Source organism: Pyrgilauda ruficollis, unplaced genomic scaffold (genome assembly GCF_017590135.1).
Source record: "Pyrgilauda ruficollis isolate IOZ18807 unplaced genomic scaffold, ASM1759013v1 scaffold1, whole genome shotgun sequence".
Classification (NCBI taxonomy): Eukaryota; Metazoa; Chordata; class Aves; order Passeriformes; family Passeridae; genus Pyrgilauda; species Pyrgilauda ruficollis.
Genome location: NW_024508100.1, coordinates 7,677,192 through 7,694,321, shown reverse-complemented (window position 1 = coordinate 7,694,321; position 17,130 = coordinate 7,677,192). Strand labels below are relative to the sequence as shown.

Sequence of the window (17,130 nt, the reverse complement as noted above, 5' to 3'; positions counted from 1 at the left end):
CTTGTTTCTAGTATTGACTGTCAACTAAATAAAGTAACTTTTTTCTGATCCACACATATTTGACTGTCACTGAAACAGCTAATCTACAAGAACTTTTCCACATAACTTGCTGCATACTCAACATCAGCCAACATAACTGTATTTATCAATTCACCTACTGTCTCTTTTGAGGTAAGTTCCTGTTGTAGATGCAGGATTGCAGATATACGCTGGGTGCTTGAAAAGCTGAACTCTAAATATCTGAGAAAGGATGGCACAGGCATAATACATTCTGCCTTTTTCACATATATTCTAGATTTCTGTTCTGAAACATTTTTTTTTTAACAAATAGATTCATCAGACTTTGGAAAATACTAACACTTGACTGCTGAAACCTTTCACTGAAAAGCATTGGGCTTTCTTTTGGATGCTGCTCAGAAGCGCAATTTGTTTCCATGGTGCGTTCAACACTGCCCCCAGAGATGCATCCCAGTGCTGACAGTGACTCTGAGGTCTCCTTGTTCCTTCCACTCTTTTCATCCTACATCTTCAATCTTTGTAATTTTTCTGGCTGTTTTCAGAAAAACCATTATCAGGCTGCAAGGTCATCATTTTCATTGGTTTCTAAATGGCTACAAATCCTACCCCTTTTTGGAAGAAAATCTCTGCAATGCAGGGGAACAGTTTCAGCTTTCCACACAGCCCAAGCAGCCCCCTCTCAGCTGGGCTTGCCAGGCTGCCACCAGGCACTCCCTGACTACAGCGCCTCAGGCCAAAACATTTCCCAGCAAGCAAACTACCAGAGCATGGGGCTTCATCTGGGGCTTTCCTGTAGACATCTCAAAGATGCCAAATCAAACAGTTCATATAAGAAAGACAGTAATGTCACTTTCTTCCCATGATTTAATTCTACATAAACCAAATATAAATGGATACGTCAGAACCCTGTCTTAAACTGCATATTCCTAGCTAATTACCAATGCTGTTAGGTAGACCTGGTATTGAATTTCAAAATGAAAACACAAAAAACATTATTATAGCTGCAACAGCTGGAATATTGGTGTAACATTTTACCTCTCACATTCCTGTAGTATTCACTCAGTCCCCCACATGTGAATTCCACCACCATATGAAATGACAAATGCACAGTTGATCAGAGCAGTCTCTGCTACTAAATGTTCCATTTTCTTTGCTGCTCTCCCTAGATTGCTACTTGCCACTCCAGCTTTGTGCACTACTGCCTTGGGTGGTGACATATTGAAGGAGAGCACCCACTGCCAGCCCTCACTGCATTCACTTGCTGTTCAGAGAGTGCAAATACTGAGGATCCGACTCAGTACAAAATGTACCTGCTGCATAAAGAGTTTGGTGGCAGTGGGTCTGTGCTCATAGAGACTGGGGGTAGAAGGATGGATATTCTAAGAAAAGAAATTTTCCCTTGATTGTGGTCAGCACAATGTCCTTTACTCTGAAGTTAGTTCTGTTTAAGGACACGGATCTGGCACAGCACAAGCCTCGACCACTGGACTCAGGGGGTTGAGTCCTGACTGTGTCAGTGGCATCAACCACCCATCATCAGAACTGCACAAACAACATCATGACAGAAGTTAAAGTGAAGGTTACTCTTGGCTACAGCAATTAAACAGGATAAGAGAAAATTAAAATAATCTTACAATAGGTTTACATCAAAAACTCCAGTATGTCCTTAAGGCTCCTATGCCTTTACAGCCCATTCTAAGCAGTAGAATGCCAAATTACAGTAGGAAAGCAGAGACACTGACAAGTTTGTGAAATTTCAAGTTCAGAATTAAAAATGAGAAAAAAACCTAATTTAACTAAGACATTAATTCTAATTTATGGCTCTCAAGGGCTGAATATTTCAATTCAGATTTCAGAGTCTCACTTGCATACCCACCACAAACTTATCAGCAAAGCTTTCAACAATTTTGCTTTATTTCAGTGGGTAAGACAGGAGTTAAATATACTCGCTTGCTATATTTTTGTTGTTGTTGTTGTTCTAAATTACTCCTTGTCTCAAAAACCATCCAGGATACAAGATCCAATTTGAAGTCCTTTCAATTACACACAACAATGAACAGGCAAAGGTAGCAATTTACGGTATTCAGTTTTGAATGTTGCCATTAGCTTTTCTTGTTACAATGTCAAAGAAACTATGGGCATCAACAAGAAAAAACAAATTTACTTTCCAAGTCTGTTTTGAATAAATCAGAGCAGACTCAAATATAGCTCTCAAAAATCCACTGTGTTCCTCAGTCACAGGAATATTCTGGGGTTGTCTTTTCTCATCTTATGCAGAAGCAACTTGAAAAAGCTTCCAACAGAAACACTGAAATCAGTGTGCTGTCACAAACCATTTCACACTTCAGCACACTGCCAGGCTCAATGACAAAGGTTTTAGGCATCTCTCCGCTTTCATCAAGAACTTCTTCAGTAAAAACTAAAGAATGTAGTACTCTGATTAGGCAAATCACTAAAACCTTATGTTTTAAATAAGTTAAAAATTTATATTTACTAGAATGGGGCAGTTTTCAGTCATAAAATCAAGCATATAATTCAGTGCTTGTAGCACTCATTTAACACATATATTTACTTACTAACAAAATGCCAGAATGACAATAATTGAGTTTGGAAATGACCCTTAAGTCCAATTGCAAACCTAGCATCACCACTAAACCATGACATGAAGTACACATCTTTTAAATACCTCCAGGGATGGCACAGGGATGGCACAACTCAACCTCATGAAGTACACATCTTTTAAACACCTCCAGGGATGGCACAGGGATGGCACAACTCAACCACTTCCTTGGGCAGCCCTTTCCAATGCCTGGTAACCCTTCCCATGAAGATGAACCCTTCCTAATATCCAAACTAAATTTCCTCTGGCACAACCTGCGACCATTTTGCCTCATCCTGTCACCTGTAACCTGAGAGAAGAGGCTGACCCCCAATTCACTACAACCTCCTTTCAGGTAGTACAGAAAGTGAGAAGGTTCCCCCCTGAGGCTCCTCTCCAGGTTAATTAACCCCACTTTCCTCAGCTGCTCCCCTCGAAGTCATTATCCAGACCCTTCGTCAACTCTGTTGCCTTCCTCTGGACACACCCCAGCATTTCAATGTCTTTCTTGTTGTGAGGGGCTGACTGAAGACAAGATTTGAGGCGTAGCCTCCTCAGTATCCAGTTCAAAGGGATGCCACTTCCCTCATCCTGCTGGCCACACCATTTTAACCACTAACAAAATGATACTGCATATCAAAATCCTCAACTTTTTTTTTTTTTTTTTTTAAGGCCAGAACGTTTTTCTTAAGTATAATACCACACTCATTTCTTCTCTTGGTGGATGGTAAACAAATAATTTGCAACCCATCAGAAAGCAGGATGCACACAGCAAAGATGACATTGAATAAATACTGGAAAAAAACAAGCTCAGCAAATCTGAATTACTTGCTTTCATATTTAAATTAATAAACTCATTTGTGAATTAGCCACGGCACAGGGCAAAGAAATTAGAGGTATCTCACTTGATAACTGCTTCAAAGCATGTAATTTCTAGGCAAACACATGTCATGAAATAATCTCTTGGGGAACCATAGTGATGGAGAGGTTTATTTAACACACTGTGTTGCCCTGTTAATGTGCTATATGAGGACATCCTAACCTTTCAGGATATATTCATCTCTACCACACCCAGGTGAAGTAGAACACTATTTATAATACATACACAGAAATTAAAGACTCAGAGAAGCAGAGTGATTTTCTCAAATTTACATAAAGAGCCTGTGGCAGTCAGCCCTCTGATGCAGCTACACCAAGCTCAAAGTGACTTCTCTAAGTTTTGGGGTACCATGTTTCAATGAGATTAGGCAACTACTACTGGAGATGTTCACTGTACCTGAGATCACTGACAAAAATACTTGATATCTGCTGTGAAGAGTTACCAGCATCCCAGCAGTACCTCTAGACCCACCCTCTAGTACCTCTAGACCCACTAGTCTTTAACCCACTACATCTAACAGTGTTTAACAATCAGTCTCTGGTCCAGAACAAAGTGGTCCAGACATTGTAGTTCCAGAGGTCTATAAAAACAGCTTCAAGAATAGCTATTGCAACACTGCTGGTAAATGCACAGGGGTTAAGCTAGCTTCTGAAAGTGAACCACATCTTGATCATGTTTAAGTAGTCTGAGTTTTTCACAAACCTGGGAACTCTGGACATCAGAGGGTGCTCCCCTACACCATTATGTTTACTAATGAAAAAGGGCTCCTCCTGATTAAATGATGCAGAGCAGGGTATGAACTGAGGCCTTCTCACAAGGGCTTCATTCTAGATGAGCTGTTTAGGGAACCTAAAGTACCCTTGTTCGTAATTTCTGTGCAAACACCCCCCTGTAGCTCAAGACTGACAGTCCCACTGATGTCACCAGGGTGCAGTCTCCAGGCCCCTGCTCACCTTCACACACATGCCCTGTGAGTCCTGGGACCCCCACAATGCTGAAAAGAGAGAGGAAACAGTTGCATACCTGCCATTCCTAGGCATCCCATCTCTTTCTGAAGCCACAGATCATCTTCAAAAACCTGGAAGAGAGCAATTATTAAAAAAACCTCTTTTCATAAATATCTACTATTGAACTTTTACACTGTATTTATGCTTCAATTACACAGATTCCCTATCCTACAAAGCCTCGAGCTTCTCCAAAATGAACTACCAGAAGAGACACAACTTGACTCTAGAGGTCTCCCAGAGCTTGTTAAGCAGTATGAGGCTCTGCTGCCCAGTGTGGATATGCAAACTTGGGGCTCAAATTGTACTTACACTTCATATTATCAGGATGAGCCCCTGCACAATAGTGGAGTTGGGCTGGCTGTTAGTTTGCTTTCATTAAATAATCTTTCTTTGCCATTTTCGTAGGCATATTTGAGGATGCAAGAAAATCTGATCACTAGGAGGCAGCAGGAATGTGTCCATATTAGATGATCAAGTCCACTGACATTACACTCATTTTTCCTCCAGAGAACTACACAGAGCCTTTCAAAGGGGCAACATGCTAAAACTGCAGCTTGCAAGGCAATCTGTGACAGCCTCCTGCCTGTGCCTGGACCACAGAGACTGCTACAGAAATCACAGCTCAAAACATCAGTAGAAGAAACCAGTGTTTTTAAGGAGTTTTATTGCCCACTGTTTTGATGAAGATGTAGTAGTCATACAAGCAAGTTCTCATTTATCAAAAATTCTTCCTTGCAGGAGCTAATAGAGAGGTAGGAATGTGGGCTAATTAACAGGGATCCAACTCTGCCTGGTGACATCAGCCACATTTGCTCTTTCTGTTTGCTACCAAGCACTGCATGTGAGTAATGTTAAGTACTGACTTATGTCAGCACCACTGTTACAGTACAGCATGTCAGGGGCAATTTTCTTCTTTGCCTGCTCAGGGAAGCCATCACTGATTATTGCTAGAGCTGTAACTTTAGTTACCTTTAAATGAAAATATTTCTCACTTCAGACAGGGCACTTCCCCTCAGTAAATGCAAGATATCTCACAAATTCAGATGGACCAGAAGCCCTGGGGTTTAAGTAGCCTCTGGAAAACATGTCTATACAGGACTGGAAGCAACTCTTTGAGAGAAAGAAGGGACTCAGAAACAAGCATTAGCATGTACATGCAGCAAAATCTGAGCACCTCTGGGGGACCCCAGGCACTGAGCTCTCCACTAGAGGCTATTTCCAAATACCTAGTTGTACAGCTCTTCCTAGTCTCCAGAATTCTTGCACATAAGCTGAGGTATGGTGAAGTTCTTTAAATGCCATTATTAATTTATTGTCATTGGTTAAAAGTCTGTACGACCACAACTTTTGAGTAACCAAGCACCTCAAGAACACAGAAGGAGCAGGAAACTCCAGCAGCAAGCTGAAACAAAACATTGTCTGGTGGCTAAATCAGACAGAATTATTATTATTATTATTATTATTATTATTATTATTATACACAGAATGAGTCCCTTTTGAGCTAGAGGGACCCTCGCAGACCATTGTGTCCCACTCTTGAATGAATGGCTCATAAGGGGATCGAAAGTGTTGTATGTGTGCCCTTCCACCTATGCATATGGATATGCAGCAACAGAAATCACATTAAAAGGGTATCAATCCCTGCCAGGCATTGCTAGAGCAGTGCAGGGCCCTATCTGCACCAAAGAAATGTGTACCAGCCCACTAAATTGATGTGATAGCAGTTTAGAACACTGATGAAAATACAGACCACCAATATAGTCTTTTATGCTAAATGCAGTCTTGTTAATAAATATAAATCCCAAACATTACTGTTATGCATTAAATCAGCATATATATGAATTTCAGTGTTGGATGTCAACAGCTACATTGTGAGCCCACAACAAAAGCTGACCATGGCTTAAGCATGTATAAAGACATGCTAAAGATGTGGATTTTTAGCCAACAAGCTTTATTTCCTACTTTCTAGGAAACCAGTACACAAGTGGCTCCTGATTTCCACATGCTCCAGGTTTTTGTTCCTGTGTGGTTTTACAACAGCTGATGCACAACATCTATGGTGTTTGTATGTCTATGTTCTCAGTGGGAAATATAACCTGAGTATTCAGCAGAAGCCTTCCACTCTGGTGCAGAGTGCATCCACAATACCAGAGGACATCACAAGGGGCTCCAAATCAGCAAGTAGTGCCAATTCCATGGAACTGCACTCACATCATGCTTCAAAAGTAATTAATTTAATGCCATAATATTGTCAGGAAACTTTTCCCCAAGTTTTACATAAATTTATTCTTCTGGTAAAATAAATTGGTGTGCTGTTTGTTGGTTTTGGGGAGGGTTTTGTTTGTTTTCCTGCAATACAATTTCTTGCTTATGAGTCTTTCTGTAATCCTACCAATAAACTACATTTGTGACTCACTCTAATCCCCACTGCACAGTAAGGTGTAGTGCAAAAAGATAACTATGTCAACACATTTTGAGATGGCTTGACAGACACAAACCTAGATAAGGCGAAAGAACGAACATAAAAGCTCCATCCTAAAAGCTACTGTGCTCCTAATTGGAGACTGACACCACTGAGCAGAGGTGCTGTGACTAGATCAACACCAAGGGCCTCTGCTCCAAAGCACAGAAAAGCACAGACACAGCATCACTGGGGTTGGAAGGGAACTCTGGAGATCATCCAGTCCAATCCCCTGCCAGGGCAGGGTCACCTAGACAGGCGACAGGAACACATCCAGGTGGGTCTGAAATGTCTCCAGAGAGGGATTCTCCAAGACCTCTCTGGGCAGCTGTGCCAGTGCCCTGCCACCCTCAACGAAAAGAAGTTCTTCATGTAGAAGTGAAACTTCTTGTGTTATACTTTATGACCATTGCTTCCGGTCTTGTCCCCGGCTACCACTGAAAAGTCTGGCGCTATCCTCTTGGTACCCACCTTTGAGATTCATATGCATTAATGAGATTCCGATTCAGTCTTCTCTTCTATAGACTAAACAGGCCCAGCTCCCGCAATCTGTCCTGGTAACAGAGATGCCCCACACCCCTCATCGCTTTCGTGGCCCTCTGCTGGACCCTCTCCAGTGTACTAAGGACCCTGTCCACAACCAGTCGGCTGCCTCACCACGCCGGCGCCTGGCAGCTTTCCGGGCCGCTGCCCCAGCCGCAGTGCCGGGCAAGCGGCCGCTGCCCGGCCGGGCCCCGCTCCCGAGCACAGCCCGCCGCGGGGGTTGCTGCACCGTCCCGCGGGCCTGCCCGGAGCCCGCCATCGACCGCCGCGCCGACGGGCCGCTCACCAGCCGCACACCGCGGGCACAGCGCTTACCCCAGCCGCCGTCCGACCGCAGGGCTCCCGGGGCGGGCCGCGCCCGGTGCCCGCTGCGAGGGGCTGAGCGGACGCGGAGAGGCCGCCGGGCAGCAGCGCCAGCAGCAGCCCGGCCAGCGGCCACCGCATGGCAGCAGGCGGACCCTCCGCGGGTGCGGAGGGCGCCGCGGAGATTTTTCCACGAGTTGACCCAAATCAGGCCCGGCCTCAGCCGCCGCATCCACCCGCCATCGGTCTCCTCCCACCGCGGCGAGGGCGGGGGGGAGAGGGCCTCCGAGCAGCGGGACCTCCCCTCATGCCCTGCCCTCCCCTCGCCGCGGGCCGGGCCCCGTGCGATGGCGGCGGTCGAGGGCTGCCTGCGGGCCGTAGGGCTGCAGTTCTGGGCGGACTCGCTGCAGGCCCTGCCCGCCCTGCTGGCTCCTGCCGCGCTGCTGGGGCTGCTGCTGGGCGCCGCCGCCGCCGCCCTGCTCTGCCGCTGCGCGCTCGGGCCGCGCCGGGGCGGAGAGGTACGCGGGGCCGGCGGGGAGGGAGGCGAACAGCTCGGGGGAGCAGGAGTGGTGTGCGAAGGTTTGAAGGGCGGAGGGCCCGGGAGGGGTCGCCTGCCGGCTTTGCCCGCTGCACAGGACAGCCTGGGCTGCCTCGGGGCGAGCGGCGCGGCGGGGTGCGCGCTGCAGCGGGCGTAGCTGCGGAGCCCCGTAATTCCTGCCGCACCTCTGCTGGAAAGGATTTCTCTACTTCATTTTAGGAGTTGCTGAAAGAAGCTAGTTCTAAAAGGAGGTCGCTGAAAGTGTTCAAGTGTTGCCCCCCTGGCCTGTATCCTGCAAGTTGTGATCTTGCATGTTGCAAGTTGCCTCTCGCAGCCACCGCTTCGTGTTCGAGGCAGTGTAGCTTTTGGGGATAATGGAAGATGTACCTGGTTTGCAGAAGCTTTGTGAGATAATTGAAAATAAACGCTAACTTTCACCCTAAACCAGTAATTTTGTTTCCAAAGTATTTTACAGACTTTTCCAAAGTTCATGTTACAGCACAGCACAGAGTATTAGTATAACCCACAGCAATAACTTTGCACTGAGTGTATGCACATGGATACCTAAAGGAATAAAAGAGCCTGAGCATTGCTGACAGTTTGCTTGATGCCAAACTAACAGGGTTTTCTAAAGTGTGTGATTTTGTTAATAATATACTTGCTGTTCTGTTTTAATTACTGTGGTTCATATATCTTTATTTTATAATGCCTGCTTGGACTCAGAGATTGCAGACGCAGCACATACCCACCGAACCAGGCAGGCACCCATCTACCAGGCAGATGTATTTTCTGAGAATTGTTATTGATTTATGCTTTATTCTGTCATCCCACTTAGACCCAGGTTATGCTGGACTGACTGGATGTAGCAGTGGTTGGCACTGGCACAGCAGGGGGATTTGGAGCCCTGCAGAGAGTTCTGCCAGCCTGCAAGTGCAGGGTCTGGTCCAGCTTGGTTTTTCACCACACCTTTTTTGAACTTATAACAGCTCTGCATGTGTGTATTTGCTAGTGTTGATCATCATTAAACATTACATAGGAGACAAATTTTCTAGTTCCCGACTGCTTTTAAGTTGGAGGATTGAAGTTCTGTTTGAAGCCGGACATCAATCTAGTAACAGAGGCACTTCAAATGCTGGATCAATGCATCCTGTGCAAGTACTAGCCCTTCTGATTCAACTGCTTATTTTCCATGCCTTAATAGGTGCATCTTTATTGTACTGCCACTACCAAGTCAAATGTAGTCATGTGCAATTTTATCCTTTATGTCATATGTGTCAATAGGGAATAGAAGCTGTCAGTTCTCCCTGGTCTGGATCTTCAGATGCATTTAGGTGTTTAAACACTATTAAAATCAATGCTGCTGCCATAAAAGGGTTATTTATTTTGAAAGAAAAATAAACTGCTTGCTGGTGCATACAGAGCATATTGCAGGATGGGAAGGTTGTATCCTGTGGGTCTGATTTCCCCCGTTGAACAGGGCAACCTTAGGCTGTTCTTCCTTCCCACTATCTGCCCCAGCAATGCTACGAAGTAAGCAGGTGCTGAACTGCACCTATTGCACCTTCTGTATGCAAAGTAAAAGCAGGGATAGCTTCCTTGAGTATATGCTCCATCCCAAGCAGCTACATTATCCTTAGCATGGTAGCAGGGCAAGTACCAGGAGCCTGAAGCAGCTTTAAGCACCACAGTGGCAACACATTTGTCACTCAGCCCCAGTTAATCACTATTTTATAGATCACAGCCCGAATCTGTGGGACTTGGATGCATGGAGGAAGAATAAGTCCCTTATTTGTTGATTTGTACGTGGGATACACTGGGATGGTTTCAAGAAGAAATCTTTACCATGGTAACAAATAAATTACAAGATTGCTGAGGGAGATTTGTAGTTGTTATTTTCTCATAAGTAGATTTTTTAGGAACCAGCATCTGCACTTCAGCATATCTAAAAGGCTAACCCAAAAATATAATCTGAATTATTGCACCATCTAAAATCCAGAGAGGTGACAGAGGCAAGTCATACAGGATTAAGTGTGTTCCAAAGCTGGGCTGTTCTCTGTGTTCTGGGAAAATGGACTGCTTCACATACCAAATGGCCAAATTATTTAAGGTGAACCTTTCCATAAGAGAGTGACTTGCATAGTGGCTGCAGCTGTATCATTAGTCTACATCCAAAAGTAGTCAGTGGATGGAAAACCTGAAACATAATTTAAAAAGTAGTCCATGTAGTGTGGCTGCTATCTTTTCCTTCACTAAAAAAATAATCCTTCCAATGCTGTGTTTGGAGGGAGGCACATTAGTGTTGTTTTCTGATCTCTGTAGTGTGTAGGGAAGATCATGTGTAGCAGGAGGTTTCATTGCCACACAGTATCTGTGTCCCTGCCAGTGGCTTTTTGTGTTTGTGAAGTGAGGCCAATAACATGGGCTGCTTTTGGGGAAGGAAGGTGATGAACATTTTCTGATAGTTACTTCTCCCTGACAGGAACTTCCACACACGTAAAGCTTCATTTAGGAAGTTTGTCTCATGGCCAGGGACAAAAAATACTTGGCACTCTCTTTATTGCTGGTAATTATAGACAATTTTAGTTAACTTGCCGTAATTGAGATGTTTGAGCTCAGACCGTGAGAATGACTGCAAAGTCTGTAGTATGACATTTTGAGAGCAGATGGATTGATTTGACAGGTTCACAGCCTCTTAAAACTTTTTTAGATTAAAATTCTATTTCTGGAATGAAAAATTTAAAAGTTAATTAGTTTTAATGATTCCTTTCTGAATATGTTAAATTTTCATCCATTTTCAGATTGTATTTTTCCAAAATTTTCAGCTAATACTGGAATAATTTTCATGATGGAGACATGAATGTATCCAGGCTGCAGTGGAAGATGTTTCCAGTTAACCTGCATGATCTCAAGTGTTACATTTTATGTTTTCTCTTGGAATTTCAGAAAGATGATTCTCAAAGACTTCTGGAAAGCTTCAATGCTGATGAAAAAGAGCACACACTCATGAAAAGTAAAGCAGAACCCTATACATCAAAAGAGGAAATGGTGCTGGAGGTAAAGCTCTGCTCTTGTAGGTGGCTGTCCATTTTGCTGCATGTAGCAGTGAGCATGTTCAGGGCCTGCTCTAAATTGTCTTAATTTTAGTGGGTTTGGAGAGACTTTAAAAAGTGTTCAGAAAAAGTGTAAGATGGAGAGTGGGAGTTGATTGCTGCTTATGAATGCAACCATTTCGAGCACTTATTCCCTTATGAATTCCATTTCTCCTGGGGCACTCTTTGGATATTTTAATCAAGATCCTGAGTTCTTTTTGGACAGAGACTTCTTTGCTTTCATCTCTATGCCATCATTAGTTTCAAAAGGCTGATGGGATAAATTAACACTATTAACATAAGAAAAAATTTGTAAGTACTGAAAGACCTCTGTGGTGAGCTGGGATTCAAAGACAATTAGAGAATTTGTGAAAAAAAAAGTAGAAATATAAACTTAACAACCCACTCTCAATGAAAACATCAAGTAACTTAAGGAACTTTTATTTTGTAATCCCAAAATAATTGGAGAACCAGTCCTACTGTGTAGTCATTAGATGACTATCTTTCACCCAAAGCTGATTTGACTGGTCTTGCTGAAGCTGAAGATTGTGATTTAAACTGCTCATTTGAAAACGTGCAGTTCAGCTGACTCATTCAGTCTATTACACATAAATTAAATACAAGGATAAAATGGCAGTCATAATCAGCCATTCTAGTGCTTAGCTTGTAACAAGAACTGATTTCAAGAAAATGTTATTGTTAACATTTAAACTGTTGGTTTAAATCCTGACAGGTAATAAATCTTCATTTCACCTTTGTGATGAGGAGTGGTGACAAAAACATGCTTGGTCATTTTGCTTGATTTAAAGTAGAATATAACAAGTGAGCATGGATTAAGTTATTTTTTGAAGTGTAAATGTTGTGGGAGAGCTTACACAATTTTACATCTTTATGCTTACTACCAGTGTTTTTGAAATGGGATCACAGTCATTTAAAGGTGACAATTCACAACTCTATCCATTTCCATAACATGGCTCATTCATAAGACATTAAGAGGTAACCTTGTTATTTGAGGCGATTTTCTCCCACCTATCTGTCTAACTACTGAAATTATATGTATTTTTTTCTACTAATTTGTTCTGATTTCTTGAGGCTTTTGCTGTTACTAGCATCAAATTGACATTTTATGAAGAAGCATAGATGGAAAATGCTTTTAATTAGGTTAGAGCACTTCAGAAAAACAGGTATTTTGATTCTGAGACTTTTCACATTGCAATAATACCATAATTACTGTATTAATAATAATTGTGTGTTACTTATGCCTGCTGAGAAGCAGGATGTGTTAATTCTAGCACACTGCAATAGAGCTTTCCAGCTTGCACTGGCTGCTCTGCCTCCAGTCACTGCAGAGCAGTAGCCCTGTCCACTCCTGTCCTGATGGGACACTGCAGTGCTGGGACTGCTCACTAGGGGCAACTTTTTCAGTAAACTTTATCAGTAAACCCAAAAATGGAAATAAATGAAATGGAGATGAAAAGGTGCAATGGTAGAAGTCTAGTGAATTACATAGTTTACTCTTCTCTTTCCGTTTCTATTTTTTAGACTCTATTAGTGCTTTGATATTTCCTAGAAAAAGCTGTATGAAAAACCCTGTGTTTTGACAAATCAGAGTCTTTCATTTCATATGACAAAACCAGGAGAGATAAAATAGGAAATCCTAGTGCTTGGATTTACACATTTTATCTGCTATTGATAGCCAAACTTTTATTAAGCTATACCTAATCTCTCAAAATAAATGTTGATCCCATTGTTCCAGCATATAGAAAAAGGCAGTAGCAGAAAGTCGGACTATGTGATACAGAAAAATGTGTGAAAAGAATTCAGTATCTGTTAAAAGTTCTTTGGAAAAACATTGTTATTTTCTCTAGATTTTGCGTAAGGGTTGTATTATATAAGTTTTTACTGGGACAAAACGATGACTGTGTTTGCTTAATTTATTGTTTCTTTATTTAAATTGAAAGACAGAATTTATGGCCATGATGATATCTGTGGAGTTTATTATCCTTTAGTAGTTTTTATTGTTAGTCTAATTTGTAAAATCTTTAGCTGTTGCTAAGGGTGTGGAGGTGAGTGAGAAGACACAAACTGAAAATGCCTTGCAAATACCAGATACTACCTATTTTCTCCTGGAGATTTAAAAATATTTTGTAGCAGCGATAGTGACAAGAGTTCCCTTTTCAAGTTTTCCTACTTGGAACAATCCTTATGAGAAGATTTCTTGCACCAAAGCAGGGACAATCAATAAGCAGTTATCAATAGGGACATTTAAGTTGTGTAACAAAAAGGAGCACGCGATACTTAAAGTGAAAAATTGCCAGATCTGCTGCTGTTCTCAAATGGTTTTCTGTTCTTTTCCATACAGGAAAGTGAGTCTCCTCTGAACAGTAACATTGCAGCATTTGCATTAAAGGCAAAAGTGATCTATCCCATCAACCAGAAATTTAGGGTAAGGTTGTAGATTCTGCTTGTAAAAATTAATGACAATCATTCTGTGTCAAAGTAAATTGCAGAGTCAAGTAATGGAAGAAAATTTACTGCCAATCTGCTTAATAGGGATCTTTCTCTTTTTTTATAATCCATTGACTCAGGGCTTATTCTGTAAGGTATCAGCTGCTTTCAGCTCCCCCTGAAACCTGCAACACTTTACATGGTGTCCAGTCAGTTTTCACTGTATTTAAGGGAGCTTGTCTGCCCCTTACCATTAATGGAAGTTGGATCTGTCTAAGGATCCATAAGAAAAACACCACAAGGATCTAAAAGGAAGAGAGAAAGCATGCACCCAGCAGCTAACTACAACAGAAGAATGCTTTCCTAGGCAATGCAAAAGCCTGTCATGTATATGGAAACACTTTTGCTGTGTCAACTGTTTAACTTTTCCCTTGAAAGTAAACACTGAAAATTGATGTGATGTTCGTCTCCTTATTGTGTTGTATTAATTGACCTTGTGAATTTCTTTTGACTTGTAGCCTTTGGCAGATGGCTCATCCAACCCATCTTTGCATGAAAATCCAAAGCAGGCAGTTCTGCCTAATCAAGTGGTGGAGACATCTATGTCAGGCAGCCTGGGATCCCTGAGCCAGGGAGACAAAGAGGACTGTAGCTCCTCCACAACAATACATTCCACAACAAGCGATGACAGGTTTCAGGCTCGAGCCTTTCTAAAGGTGGCCAGCTTCCCTGAAGTGCTGACATGTGAGAGGTAAGCAGAAAACCTGCCCTTGTTTGGTCATTTCCTGTGTTTTTAGGACAGTCACTAAAGATGAAAGGCTGGGCATGAATGCACACAGTCACCACATCAGGACAGGGTTATCTGCTTATAACCCTAAAAAAGTTGTTGGGAGATTAATACATTAAGCTGTTGGAAGTCATCCTGTTCTTTGTGAAATTTTGGGAATCAGAACTGGCCAAAAGCTGTCTGATAAAAGGTTAGGATAAGGAGATGTCTTTGTTACAACTTGTATGCTCAGTTCATGTGTGCTGGGGATGGAGCTCTGCACTGTACATTGCCATCTCCCACTGCAGGTGCCTTGAGAACACTCCGTGGTCTGTTCTCTCTGTTTTAATGGAAACTACTCATGTCTTACTCTGGGAAAACAGTTCCTCTGATGAGGAACACTGCTGATGAGCAGGTAGAGGTAATTGAAATGGATTGTCACCTCTGATTTCCTTTCAGCTGCCCCACAGCAAGGTACCCCTAGATGAATACATGTGTCTACACTCTCCTTAGCAGGAATAAGAAAATCATGTTTGTGTCCCAGGGACTGGGAAAGGTGCTAGCAATAAGAATGTTTACAAAATATCCACTCTTATATGGCTGTTTCAGTTTAAGGCCATGCTTTCCCTGGTTGTATCCACTCATGCCTATGTTCACCTTGTCTTTTTCTAGAGGAAACTGCAGCACCAACTTAATTAAAAGCTCTGTGTTTTGTTTACTTTTACATACAGAAATCTTTCTGAAAAAGGAGGCAATGTAGAAATAAAGTAACTTCACTTCTGTTTTGGGGCAGTGTTTTTAGGAGGATCTAGTGGTTAAATGAAACTTACATTGTGTTGTCTTTTGGTGGAACCATCATTTAGACTGCTATTAATGCATTTTTAATCTTTGTTTTAGTTTTGATGTTAAGCTCTGCCTTTGCAGTCTTACTTTACAAGATCTCATGCTTCTTGATACTGAACTCAGAAAAGAAAAATATGTGGTAGGTACTTATATCTCATTTATAGCTCATTGTTTTGAACATCTTAGTTGAATATTAGTTTAGGAAATAACATAAACAGCTGGCTAGGTGAGATGTCATGCAGCAGAGTTGCATTTCCACATTATTGTCTCTTTTTTTCTTCCTACTCTGCATATATATGAGCTTCCTAAGGAAATAAAATATGATGAAGTATACTGGTCTGTGAAATACCAATATAGCAAATACAAAAAATTGGTTTTAAACATTACTCCAGAGATTAAAATACAGCACTTGAGACTCATAAGAAGTAATAAATTATTTAATAGGTGAGTTTGTCTTAGGGACAAACTTCCCTGTTTATGTTTTGCGACTCCAAAGACTTAAAGCTTTTGGAATAAAATGGAAAATTCAGTTCATCTGCATCAGTACCATTGTGGTAAGTACAATAGCTCTGAATTTTTACAATTGTGGGATTAAGGCACCATTTAAACCATAGATAACTACCTGCATCAAGTCACAGCATCCAAAACTGACAAGGAAAAAAAAAAAGAAAAGAGAAAAAAAATACAATTAAGGCCACGGATATTCAGTAATGATTGTTTGTGGTGCCTAGCTATGATCAGCACCATTACTGCTGCTGAGGTTTAACTCAGTAAATATGAATCTGGACATAAAGTCTATAACTTTTTCCTCCCCTATTTTCTTGGGCTCTGCTTAAACAAATTGGTAATTGCTGTTACAATTTACTAAATCCACTGAGAATATTTCAAAGGGTGGGATTTTCTGAACAAATTTCTAAACAACACAAAGGAGGAAACAGGAAAGTAAACCTGGGAAGCAATTTCTTATCTTATTGCAGATGGATTATCCACATCTAGTTAGATGAGAAAGGGAACTTGTAATCAGATTCCAGAAGGAAGTTTAGCTTGATTATAGAAGGTTGAACTTGATGTCAAAGTTAATTTCTAAAGGAAGGTAAGTAGCAACATAGTATGTAATCACAGAGAAACACAGAGAAAATGAGCATTTAACATGCTTTGTGGCCCACCAGAAATCACCACAAAAAACTTTGACCATCAGCTGAATAGCTTTATGTTTTTGCCAGAAGGAAAAAAAAAGGGAAAAAATAAATCAGTCTGAGAATAATTTTTTCTTTTCCCACTCTGCTTTCTCTGATTTCAGTCTTTCTTGGCATCAAGTCTAAGGAAATACATACTTTTCTATCAGTCTTCTCCTGAACCCTTTTTTTTTTCTTTTTACTGTCTATGGTATCTTGGTGGTGTGTTCAAAACTTGACAAACTCCGGTCCAAAATATTTGCAAGTGGGATCCAAAACATGACTGCTATATGGCTTTCTCTTCTATTGGGCTCTAGTTACAATATATTTTCCAGATTTTGCTCACCTGACATACTGGCTTTAATAATTGTTTCTATATGTAAATATGTACTTATTTATGTTTTTATATGTTTCACTCAGGCAAGTTCTGCATCATCTTATTTTCAAGATTATGAGAAAC

At 41.6% G+C, this 17,130-nt stretch overlaps 2 protein-coding genes across 3 annotated transcripts in view; one reads left to right on the top strand and one right to left on the bottom strand.

Annotated features, from left to right (window-relative positions):
* Nucleotides 1–7,954, bottom strand: part of EVC2 (EvC ciliary complex subunit 2) — a 61,646-nt gene extending 53,692 nt beyond the window's left edge. For both annotated transcript variants that reach the window (XM_041459014.1, XM_041459022.1), the window contains exons 1-2: nt 7,824–7,954; nt 4,521–4,575 (exon numbers count right to left, since the gene is read on the bottom strand). In XM_041459014.1, coding sequence (XP_041314948.1) covers nt 4,521–4,575; nt 7,824–7,952 — 184 coding nt within the window. In that variant the 5' untranslated portion in view covers nt 7,953–7,954. The remainder of the gene's footprint in view (nt 1–4,520; nt 4,576–7,823) is intronic.
* A 181-nt stretch (nt 7,955–8,135) lies between these two features.
* EVC (EvC ciliary complex subunit 1) overlaps nt 8,136–17,130 on the top strand; it is a 48,235-nt gene continuing 39,240 nt past the window's right edge. The window contains exons 1-5 of the mRNA XM_041459033.1: nt 8,136–8,329; nt 11,293–11,403; nt 13,801–13,884; nt 14,405–14,637; nt 15,550–15,634. Coding sequence (XP_041314967.1) covers nt 8,159–8,329; nt 11,293–11,403; nt 13,801–13,884; nt 14,405–14,637; nt 15,550–15,634 — 684 coding nt within the window. The 5' untranslated portion in view covers nt 8,136–8,158. The remainder of the gene's footprint in view (nt 8,330–11,292; nt 11,404–13,800; nt 13,885–14,404; nt 14,638–15,549; nt 15,635–17,130) is intronic.